At 46.0% G+C, this 12,854-nt stretch overlaps 1 protein-coding gene across 1 annotated transcript in view; it reads left to right on the plus strand.

Moving 5' to 3' along the window:
- The window catches only part of CXCL12 (C-X-C motif chemokine ligand 12), a 56,398-nt gene extending 44,101 nt beyond the window's left edge, over positions 1-12,297 (plus strand). The window contains exon 4 of the mRNA XM_072131016.1: positions 11,997-12,297. Within this exon, the coding sequence (XP_071987117.1) occupies positions 11,997-12,012 (16 nt within the window). The 3' untranslated portion in view covers positions 12,013-12,297. The remainder of the gene's footprint in view (positions 1-11,996) is intronic.
- Positions 12,298-12,854: the final 557 nt, after the last annotated feature.

Raw genomic sequence — 12,854 nt, forward strand, 5'->3', positions numbered from 1 at the left:
CCTATAACACTCATTAACTGCATGAAGTTTTAACTCTTCTACTAACCCGTCCTGTGTCGTCCTCCCATCTGTTATCCAGCAACCAACAGGCACCAGACTTCTCTACAGTCCCATTCACCCTGGACCTGGTATATAAGATGACGGCTGAGTGGTTCAAGCGACAGCAATTCCATTTATTATATTTTTTTCTATTCCCTAAGAAGAATGGCTTGACCATTAAATATTCTTTTACCTCGTGTTACCCCATCATCTTCATAAACCGTAAGCTCTGGCGAGCAGGGACCTCACTCCTGTTGTTCCATACAAATGTTGTGCTCTGTTACATTACATTTGTATTTGTTTCCTATGATTTGTAAAGCGCTACAGAATATGATGGCGCTATATAAATAAAGATTATTATTATTATTATTATTTTCCGTGTCGCATAGAGGGAATTCTTCATTTGGGAACCTAAAATGTATGTTTTTAGTAATGAAAAGGGAAGTTTTTTGGAAGTGCAGCTGCTGAGAGGAGGTGCATTTTCTGCGCCTATTTTGTGCCTTTTTAGGCGCACTTTTGTGATAGATCCCGTGCAAACATCTGTATAGGACGCACTCACTATGTCAGATAAGGCGCAGGGACTCAGAACCACTAAGTGCCGAACTCTGCCGTGCGCCAGAAAATGGCATAAATGCGCCTTCTTAGCGAGATTTTTGCTCTAAAAGACGCTCAAAACAGTCTAAGAGACTATGATTAATGTCCCCCAAAGTGTCATTTGACCACAGAAAGGAGCTCAATAAATGGAAATCTCACTATAGATAGAAAACGTTTGGCTAAACTTCCACTTCTTTGTTTAAACCTCCATCTGTGGATACAATTTCTCTATTTTCTTAGGTAATTACAAAGAAAACAAACTCTCTCCTTACTTAAGGACAAATTGCACATTTTTAGATATTTAATTTTGACACTGAACTAAACTGAGAAGCCGAGAATATTTCGTGTGGGGCTTATTCATCGTCATTAAGTTCTCATTTTTATCTCTTTATCTCTTTCATCCTTTATTTAAATTTTCAGCCGTTCCCTGATTTTATATATAAATTTAGTTATGGGAAGAAGTTAAACTTCTTAATTTGACAAAGTCCCATCTGGACGCCACATGCGGAGTTATAGCAGCGGCCCCTCTGTACAGCTGTGTAATCCCAGTCATTTCTATAAACCAGCATCAAATACGTGAAGAATTAGGAATGACTCAATTGCAACATTTTGCCAGAATCGGGACAAGAGTTCACATTGTGATTTGTGATGGGGCGAGCAAAAAAAACCTGATGGGATGTGAGCAAAAATCTACATTATTGCATTGTTGCTTTGCCTTTGTATTTCTGTTGTGTAAGTTTCTGTGAAGCTACAATTCCCGTCGTCCCTCTTTTTCCTGTTCTTCTCCTCTCCCCGTATTTCACAGCATCCAGATACATATCGCAGATTGGTTGTCACAACTTGAGGGTAAGAGAACACGGCCGGAGCAGGCTGTATACACACATATATATAGAGAATCCTTACAGATGACGGGCGCTGGGGAAGGACTCGGATACTTTACCTCCAGGTTTTGTGATGTTTGTGTAAATGTGGAGCACAGGATGTCATGTGATTTATAAATATAAATGAATAGTTTCCAAATTGTACAGTGAAGCTCCTGGATTAGAAATACCTTTTAATAATATGGCAGGGAACAGGGGCTTTTTTGGTTCTTGTTTGGATATCTTGTATATTTGTACATGTAATCGCATGCATTTTAAAATGTAGACCACAAAACGGAGCCACCTTGACAAACGCAATGAAAAAGGACCTCAAAAGCACAGACAAAAAATATCATTGTCCAATGTAAAATAGCTCTGTAAACAATAAAATGCCCATTATACATGGTGATGCAAGAACAAGCCAATTTCTCACAACATCCCATATATATTCAAGTATAAGCCGACCTGTATATAAGCCAAAGTACTTAATCTTACCAAAAAAACAGTGAAAACCCATTGACTCAAGTACAAGGGTGGCCTATGCACCCCAGTATATAGCCAGCCTATGCACCCCAGTATATAGCCACCCCATGCCCCCCAGTATATAGCCACCCCATGCCCCCCGTATATAGCCACCCCATGCCCCCAGTATATAGCCAACCTATGCCCCCCAGTATATAGTCAGCCTATGCCCCCCAGTATATAGCCACCCCATGCCCCCAGTATATAGCCAACCTATGCCCCCCAGTATATAGCCAACCTATTCCCCCCAGTATATAGCCAACCTATTCCCCCCAGTATATAGCCAGCCTATGCCCCCCAGTATATAGCCAGCCTATGCCCCCCAGTATATAGCCAGCCTATGCCCCCCAGTATAAAGCCAACCTATGCCCCCCAGTATATAGTCAGCCTATGCCCCCCAATATATAGCCAGCCTATGCCCCCCAGTATATAGCCAGCCTATGCACCCCAGTATATAGTCAGCCTATGCCCCCCAGTATATAGCCACCCCATGCCCCCAGTATATAGCCACCCCATGCCCCCCAGTATATAGCCACCCCATGCCCCCCAGTATATAGCCAACCTATGCCCCCCAGTATATAGCCAGCCTATGCCCCCCAGTATATAGCCAGCCTATGCCCCCCAGTATATAGCCAGCCTATGCCCCCCAGTATATAGCCAGCCTATGCCCCCCAGTATATAGCCAGCCTATGCCCCCCAGTATATAGCCAGCCTATGCCCCCAGTATATAGCCAGCCTATGCCCCCCAGTATATAGCCAGCCTATGCCCCCCAGTATATAGCCAGCCTATGCCCCCCAGTATATAGCCAGCCTATGCCCCCCAGTATATAGCCAGCCTATGCCCCCCAGTATATAGCCAGCCTATGCCCCCAGTATATAGCCAGCCTATGCACCCCAGTATATAGCCAGCCTATGCACCCCAGTATATAGCCAGCCTATGCACCCCAGTATATAGCCAGCCTATGCCCCCCAGTATATAGCCACCCCATGCCCCCAGTATATAGCCAACCTATTCCCCCCAGTATATAGCCAACCTATTCCCCCCAGTATATAGCCAACCTATTCCCCCCAGTATATAGCCAACCTATTCCCCCCAGTATATAGCCAACCTATTCCCCCCAGTATATAGCCAACCTATTCCCCCCAGTATATAGCCAACCTATGCCCCCCAGTATATAGTCAGCCTATGCCACCCAGTATATAGCCAGCCCATGCCCCCCAGTATATAGCCAGCCCATGCCCCCCAGTATATAGCCAGCCCATGCCCCCCAGTATATAGCCAGCCCATGCCCCCCAGTATATAGCCAACCTATGCCCCCCAGTATATAGTCAGCCTATGCCCCCCAGTATATAGCCAGGCCATTTCCTCAACCAACAAGTCCCTAGTATATAGCCAGCTCCCCCCCCCCCTGGTCGACAGACAAAGAGAAGACCTGCAGGGGACACCAAAAAGGTGAGGTCTGACTTTATTTTTTTTCTTGACTTGAGTATAAGCCGAGTTTTAGTTTTCATCACATTTTTTGTACTGAAAAATGTTGCTTATGGTTTATACGGTAAGTTCTATATTCTGCAAAATAAGTTACCCCATTCATATACCTTTTTTATGGTTATCGCCTGAAAAGCTAAAAATGTAGAACTTTGAAAATGAATACTTTGGAAATTTTTGCCTAATTTCCATTTTTTTCATAATAAGAACAAAAGATAGCATCTAAATTTTTGTATTGATTTGAAGTACAATGTGTGATGAGAAAATTTTATCTAGCTTGGTCCTTGTATTTAAGATTATCAACGGTTCAAGCTGCATAATTTGTATTTATTAAATTATTTTATACTGGACCATTATACAAGCTGTTTACCTCTTCATCCTCATAGACTGTAAGCTCTTGTGATCGGGACCTTCACTCCTATTGTTCCATATGACTGTTTGTACTCTGTAATATTCCGATACGGAATTTGATGGAGTTATATAAAGATTATTATTATTAGATTATTATAGACTGTTGAATTTCACATGAAAGATCTTTTTTTTTCTGGCAATTATGAGAGTTTCATAGAGCAAATAAATGTGATGCTTCAGATTCTCAACCAGCTCAAATGAAGGTCAGTTTTATAGCTTCTCTCAACAGCCAAACTGTTTTCAGCTGTGCTAGCGTACCTGAGCAAGGTTTCTCTAATCATCCATTAGCCTTCTTACACAGGTAGTAAAGACAATGGGCCACATGTATCACTCGTTTTTTCTGTTGTTTTTGCGCCTTTTCATTAAGGCGCACAGTTTTTGCGCCATTTTTGCGATTAAACGCCAAACTAGCCGCGCAGCAAAAATAACCAGCTTTCCCTCATCTAGCTTACCAATCTAGATGTTTTGCTGCACCTAATGATATTCATCACTTGCAACGTTTTCATTTAGGCACAAAAACGTGCGCAAAAACACTCCAGCCCGAAGGTGGCGTTATCTGAGAAGAAAGCACTGAGCCCCTTTGCAGAAGAGCTCATTTCTAGCAGCAGAGCTCAGCCAGACACTGGAACATATAATAGATACATTAGATACACTGCAGACAGGAGCTGCAGACTCTATTTACAGTTCATCACCTTCTATTTACAAAATATTCTGCAAAACCCTGAGCTCACAGCAAGAGAAGTTTGCAGAATGTTGCAGATACTACAGACAAGTGTCCCCCATGTAATTCTGCACAGTATCACCAGTGTATCTGAGGGGGATACTGTGCAGAATTACAGGGGTGCAGCAGGAGACCATCACTGGGTGATCCCCTCCAGGAGAAGCCCCTGCTGAGGAGGTCACTGGGTGCAGGGTGTCACACACCTGGGTGCTGCTGAGGAGGTCACTGGGTGCAGGGTGTCACACACCTGGGTGCTGCTGAGGAGGTCACTGGGTGCTGGGTGTCACACACCTGGGTGCTGCTGAGGAGGTCACTGGGTGCAGGGTGTCACACACCTGGGTGCTGCTGTGAGTGTTATCTTCATTCTGGGATGTGGGAGAAGCAGAGAGGAGCTTGTAGCAGGATGACATGTAAGTGCCTGAATCCATAGCTCCCAACCGTCCCGATTTTGACGGGACTTTCCCGTTTTTCGTACCCCTGCCCCGCGTCACGGGCAGCTATGATATTGTCACGGATTCTCCCCCCAGGTCCCGCTGTGTCCCGCTGCTGTGTCTGCATAGTAAATACTTTGAAAGTCTGAACTCACAGTACAGAATGGCTTCTACAGACATCGGGAGGGAATCCTTTTCAGAGAAGTGTCGGGCTTAGCGCAGAGCAGGGACCACGTCATCAGCTTCAGATCTGTCCATATATGGTGACTGCATCTCCTAGGGTTCCCCAGAGCAGACATCGGGAGGGAATCCTTTTCAGAGAAGTGTCGGCTTAGTGGAGAGAGCAGGGACCACGTCATCAGCTCAGATCTCTATCTGTCCATATATGGTCTCCAGGTCTTCCCCAGACACAAGCTCTTTATATAATTAAATTAAATAAAGTTTTGCCCAGGCTGAGATTCGAACCTGGGACCCTCTGCACCATAGACAGGAGCTTAACTAACTGAGCTATAAGCCCAGTGATACAGAGCTGGGGATTTCTGGTAAGTAAGACATGTTATCAGCCAGTGTTACATTGTGATACAGACTAATGCACTGATATATAGGGAGGGATCTTCTCAGAGATTATTATTGTAATTATTGAGACTATTATTATTATTATTATTATTATTATAAATTTTATTATTATGGAGATGATTATTAATAATGGTAAAAATAATAATAATCATCTCAATAATAATAATAATAATAGTCTCAATAATTACAATAATCTGAGAAGATCCCTCCCTATATACCAAGGCAGTTTATAGTTCTTAGTTACCAAAATTCTCCACTTGTTAATCACTGAGGTTATAGCTCAATTGGTTGAGGCGCTGTGTTATTATTGTACATGGACACTGCAGGTTCTGGGTTCAAATCCCAATGAGGATAATTTTTTTTTTTTTTTTTAAATTATGATTTTTATTATTTTTAATATGTCTAAAATTTGGGGCGTGGCCAGGGAGTGATTGGGGGTGTGGCTTAGGGGGATCGCCGCGGCACGCTACGCGTGCCGCCATTTTGTCCCTCTTTCCTTTTCCCAAATGTTGGGAGGTATGCTGAATCTAATATTGCGCCTAAACTGTTTTAAAGTAAAGTGATTAATAAGAGGCAGAAAATATACTTATCACAGATGGTTGTAGCTTGTGATATTTCTGGCAAAACAGTGCGCCAGAATTTAGGCGCAACTTCTACACTTAGGCGCACAAAAGTGATAAATGTGGCCCAATGTCTGTAGTATATGGTGGGACATAGTAGTGTAGTATATGGTGGGACATAGTAGTGTAGTATATGGTGGGACATAGTAGTGTAGTATATGGTGGGACATAGTAGTGTAGTATATGGTGGGACATAGTAGTGTAGTATATGGTGGGACATAGTAGTGTAGTATATGGTGGGATGCAGGAGACTCTGCACTCCACCCAGCATGACGTGGTACCCTTACACGTCGATAGCAGTGGTTGGCTGGCCTGATCAGGTGACCCTGGAATAGACTAGCCCCTGCCCGCGCTGCTCGCATCATTCTCATAGTTTATACGGTTGTCTCTGTCTGGATGCCTTTAGGGAGAGAGCTGCTGCTGCAGGGATAGCGTTAGGGTGTTATATTAGCTTACTGTTAGGCAGGAGTGAGTCTACAAGAACCCAACAGCCCTTCTTAGGGCTAGAATTTTTTTTTCTTTACTTGTGGCTGGCCTTGCTGGCACTAGTAGTGCAGCTAGTACCATATTGTGACGAACTCAAAATCATCAGGCACAGCACAAAATCCAGTTGTGTGCTGTCAGTGTAGGCTAGAAACTAGCCATATGAGAACCCAACAGGCCTTCTTAGGGTTACAATAGCGTTATATATTTTATTTTTGGTTGTTTTGCTTGTGGCTGGCCATGCTGGCACTAGTAGTGCAGCTAGTACCATATTGTGAGTAATTTGCTGGGAGTCTTCCGAACGTTCTGTTTAGCTCTTAGTGACACACATATCCATCTCAAACACCTAAGTGGCACAATTTATTAGGGGTTTGATTGAATTAGGCACAGTCTGCTTTTTCTTTTCTTTTTTTTTTTTTTCAAAACTAAAAGTCATCAGGCACAGCACGAAATCCAGTTGTGTGCTGTCAGTGTAGGTTAGAAACTAGCCATAGCAATAGGATAGCATCGTTTTGTTAAAAAAAACACAAATAAAATTTACAGTTTACACTTTAATTTTGAAAATGTTTAACCCGAGGGCTAGGGGTAGAGGACGAGGGCATGGACGTGGGCGTCCAACTACTGCAGGGGTCAGAGGCCGTGGTCCTGGGCGGGGTGAGACACCATCTGCTGATGAGGGAGCAGGGGAACACCGCAGAGCTACACTCCCTAGGTTCATGTCTCAAGTTACTGGGACTCGTGGTAGAGCACTGTTGAGGCCAGAACAGTGCGAACAGGTGATGTCGTGCATTGAGGACGATGCTTCTAGCCATTTGTCCACCAGTCAGTCTTCCACACAGTCCACCAATGTCACCGAAATCAGCACTCCTCCACCTCAGCCACCTTCCCCCCAGTCTGCCCCCTCCCAGGAAAATTTGGCATTTGAACCGGCATACTCTGAGGAACTGTTTTCTGGACCCTTCCCAGAGTCACAAACCACTTGTCCGGTTGCTGCTGAGCTATTTTCCGATGCCCAGGTTTTCCACCGGTCGCAGTCTGTGGGTGATGATGACATTATTCACGTAGTGGAAGAAGTGTGTAAAGAGGTGTCGGACGATGAGGAGACACGATTGTCAGACAGTGGTGAAGTTGTTGTCAGGGCAGGAAGTCCGAGGGGGGAGCAGACTGAGGGATCGGAGGATGATGAGGTGACAGACCCAAGCTGGGTTGATAGGCAGGGCCAGAGCTGGTGCATCAGCACCAAATGTTTCACGTAGTGAAGCTCCCGTGGCGAGGGCTAGATTTTCGGAAGTCTGGAGGTTCTTTAAAGAAACACCGGATGACCGAGGGACTGTGGTGTGCAACCTGTGCCACACCAGGATTAGCAGGGGTTCCACCACTACCAGCTTAACTACCACCAGTATGCGTGGGCATATGAATGCTAAACACCCCACTCAATGGCACCAAGCCCGTTCACCTCCGGCCGGGCACACCACTGCTCCTTCCCCTGTGTCAGCTGATAGTCAGCCCCCTGCCCAGGACCCTGGCACAAACACCTCCCGTGCGAAAACCACACCTTTGCCTCCACGATCCTCCACAGCATCCACCAATGTCTCCATGCGCAGCGTTCAGCTCTCCATAACCTAGACGCTGGAGCGCATGAGGAAGTACAGTGCAACCCACCCACACGCCCAAGCCCTCAACGTCCACATCTCCAAACTACTTAGCCTGGAGATGCTGCCCTATAGGCTGGTAGAGACCGAGGCCTTTCGCAACCTCATGGCGGTGGCTGCCCCTCGGTATTCAGTCCCCAGTCGCCACTACTTTTCCCAGCCCTGCACCAGCACGTGTCAGACAACCTCATCCGTGCCCTGACCAATGCCGTTTCTGACAATGTCCACCTGACCACGGACACATGGACGAGTGCTGCCGGGCAGGGCCACTATATATTGCTGACGCACATCGGGTTAACTTGGTGGAGGCTGGGACCGAGTCTGACCCTGGGGCTGGTCATATACTGCCGACGCCGAGGATTGCGGGGCCTACCTATGTCCACATCTCTCAGGCCTACTATGCCTCCTCCCACCCCTCCTCCACCTCCTCCTGTGAATTACCATCCGTGGGCATGGCGCCATCAGTCGGTAGCTCTAGGCACAGCAGCAGTGCCGTCACACACCGCCCAAGAGCTATTACAGGGCATCGCGGCCCAGACTGATCTGTGGCTGGCACCGCTGAATCTGAAGCCAGGCATGGTTGTGTGTGACAACGGCCGTAACCTTGTGGCGGCTCTGCAACTCGGCAGACTGACACATGTGCCATGCCTGGCCCATGTGTTAAATCTCATAGTTCAGCGGTTCCTCAAGACATACCCCAATGTGTCTGATTTGCTCATAAAGGTGCGCCGCATCTGTGCGCATTTCAGGAAGTCCAACACAGATGCTGCCACTCTCAGGGCAGCGCAGCGCCGCCTCCAACTGCCTGCTCACCGACTGTTGTGCGACGTGCCCACGAAGTGGAATTCAACATTAACCATGTTATCCAGAGTTTACCAGCAGCGCAGAGCGATTGTAGACTGCCAGATGTCAACTTCCACCAGAACTGGTAGTCAGGTCAGTCAGCTTCCTCAAGTCTACAATGAGGAGTGGACGTGGATGTCTGATATCTGTCAGGTGCTGAGTAACTTTGAGGAGTCAACACAGATGGTCAGTGGCGATGCCGCCATCATCAGCCTCACCATCCCGCTGCTTTGCCTGTTGAAAAACTCTCTGATCAGCATGAAGTCGGAAGCTTTGCGCTCGTCACAAGAGACGGGGGAAGAAGATTCCCTTGTTGATAGCCAAAGCACCCTTAGGTCTGTTTCTCAGCACATATCGGAGGAGGTGGAGGAGGATGAGGAGGAAGAGGAGGAGAATGTTGGCGAGACAGAAGAGGGGACCATTGTTCAGTCCTTCACTGTTCAGCGTGTATGGGCAGAAGAAGAGGAGTTGGAGTTGGAGGAAATGGACAGTCAGGCCAGTGAGGGGAGTGAATTCTTGCACGTTGGGACTCTGGCGCATATGGCAGATTTCATGCTAGGCTGCCTATCCCGTGACCCTCGCGTTCAAAGAATTTATTCAAGCACCAATTACTGGGTATTCACTCTCCTGGACCCACGGTACAAGCAAAATCTTTCCACTCTCATCCCTGGAGAGGAAAGGAGTGTGAGAATGCATGAATACCAGCAGGCCCTGGTGCACAAGCTGAAACAGTATTTCCCTTCTGACAGCGCTAGCGGCAGAGTGCGTACTTCTGCGGGACAAGTAGCGAGGGAGAGTAGGCAACCAGGCAGCTTGTCCAGCACTGGCAGGGGTACGCTTTACAAGGCCTTTGCCAGTTTTATGTCACCCCAGCAAGACACTGTCACCTGTCCCCAGTCTCGGCAGAGTAGGGCTGATCTTTACAGAAAGATGGTGAGGGAGTACGTAGCTGACCATACCATCGTCCTAAATGATCACACAGCTCCCTACAACTACTGGGTTTCAAAGCTGGACATGTGGCACGAACTGGCGCTGTACGCCTTGGAGGTTCTTGCCTGCCCTGCCGCTAGCGTATTGTCCGAACGGGTTTTCAGTGCAGCTGGTGGCATCATCACCGATAAGCGTACACGCCTGTCGACTGACAGCTTATCAAGATGAATAAAGCCTGGATTTCTCATAATTTCCAATCTCCACCAGGTGAAAGAAGCTCAACCTGAATAATGTATGCACTCCTCCTCCTCATTGTCCTCCTTCTCCTCCTCTTTGTACACTAAAGCAGAGGAAACTGGCTATTTTTTGACAGGGCCCACTGGCTCTAGCTATAGTACTCTATTTATTTAATTTTTCTGGAGAGCCAACTACCAGGTCCTCTGGTTTAAACAATTTTTGGGAGTGCCACATACAGGCACTCAATCTATTTAATTTTTCTGGAGGACCACCTACCTGCTCCTCTGGTTTGAAAACTTTTTTGGACTGCCACATACAGGCACTATCCAAATTTAATTGTCTCCATAGCAGCCTCCACACGTCGTCTTTATAGCTGCCTCCACACGTTGTCTCCAAAGTTAACTTTGTCGCCACCCTGCTGTGTTATCCACAAAACATACTGGCAAACTTTTATCATTTACCGATATTATTTCAGCGCTTCTTGTGCATCTGTTTACATTCCCCTCACCCGCCATAACCAAAACTTATAAGAACAGTACTACACTTGATCTTATCCAAAAGGTTCTTAGAAGTGCTGTTTGTAGCCCCCGTCTGCTTTGAAAATTATATTTTTTTTCAAAGTAAACACTTCTGGCCCCCAGGCCCATTTTGGGTGGGGAGGAGCCGAGAGACAGGGGCTTGGACAGGCGAAAGCTCGCCTGGCAGCGGACCGCCAGCTCCATCCCAAGATTAGGCAGCCTCAGAGGCATCCATGCATGCTGCCCCTGCTGTTTCCTGTCCATTTTGCCTCCACGATCCTCCACAGCGTCCACCAATGTCTCCATGCAGCGCAATATGAATGCCCCATACTGTCGCTCTTAATCATGGAAGTCGTCTCCATGGCTGCCTCCACATGTCGTCCCCTTATCAAAAGAGCTGTGTCAGGCTCATTTTTCGGGTGTTTCACCAGATACGTTATGGAACTTGGTCACTATGTCGCCACCATGCTGTGTTATCGACTAAATATACCGTCAACCTTTTGTTCACATAGGAAATCATTTCAGCGCTTCTTGCTCAACTACTTTGGTGAAACCTGAGTCCATTTAGGGTATGTCGCCATGACACTCTCTAGCCTGCCGCTGCCTCTGCATGCCGTCCCCTATAGTGTTAGGGTCAATTATTGGATGTTTTAGATGCTATCTAGCCTCATTCGGTCACTCTGTCATGGCCATGCTGTTGCCCATAATTTTGGCATAATGGTGCGATTAAGCAGCCTCAGAGGCATCCATGCATGCTGCCCCTGCTGTTTCCTGTCCATTTCCGTGGTGTTTCCATCCTTTTCTGAGGTTCCCAGGTGTTTGGCCAAGCTTCCCTGTGCAGAGCCTTGGTCCCCTTGAAAAATGCTCGAGTCTCCCATTGACTTCAATGGGGCTCGTTATTCGAGACGAGCACTCGAGCATCGGGAAAAGTTTGTCTCGAATAACGAGTACCCGAGCATTTTAGTGCTCGCTCATCTCTAATTGTAGTATATATAGTGTGTGTATATATATATATATATATATATATATATATACAGATTATTTCTTACCAATTGTTTCTTCTTTACCAACAGGAAAATGAAACCTTAGAAAGTCTCTTCCAGGTGCGGGTTCAGAAGATAATCTCTTACTCTCCAGCGCTGATCCCTTGCAGATCGCCGGAGGCTTCCAGTATATATCGCACTTCTCATAAATATATAGACCGACACTGGATTCTTCTCGTATAAAACTCTCGGACTCCTGCACTGATTCTGGACCTTCAATTCATTTGTCAGTGTTTTTAATTGTGGCACTTAAATCTTATACAGGGAAGCTCGGAAAGGGTTAACACAAGGTAGGGATCAGTAAAAAATAAAAAAAGGGAATTACATTTTATGTTATTAACTCTTGTTTTATATCTTTATATTTTTGTATATTTTATATGTTATTGACCTGATTGCACGTATGACACTAATGTATTTCATAAACCAGTGAATCCATCAGGCCAAGAATCCCCGCGTTACTAAATATTCACAGCCTGAAGCTTCTCTCACACACGACACGCAGAACCTTTCTGGTAGAATTTGACAGAAAACGCAAATAATGTTTAGTCCAACCTGAATACATTATCCCAGAGATATGGAGTCTACAGATCCAGAATAACATCGCAAAGGGACCTTATAAGTTCTATAGGCACAACCTTCCTGTGGGGGGGGGGGGGGGGGGCTTCTATTTTATTCCTTAAGTTCTAAATATCATGGAAAGTAAAACCTTTAGTTTTGTGCTCTGATTGTTGCTGTATTTGTACGTTACATATAAGAGTCGTAGGTTCACTTGTAAAGTTTTCTAATCTAATTTTTAGTCCAGCGAATTGAAGACCAACCAAACCAAGGCTTTGTCTGTGATATTCATGATTTCCTGATCCCCAGCAGAAGGGACATTACTGAGGTCCA

Source organism: Engystomops pustulosus, chromosome 11 (assembly GCF_040894005.1).
Source record: "Engystomops pustulosus chromosome 11, aEngPut4.maternal, whole genome shotgun sequence".
NCBI classification, from domain to species: domain Eukaryota; kingdom Metazoa; phylum Chordata; class Amphibia; order Anura; family Leptodactylidae; genus Engystomops; species Engystomops pustulosus.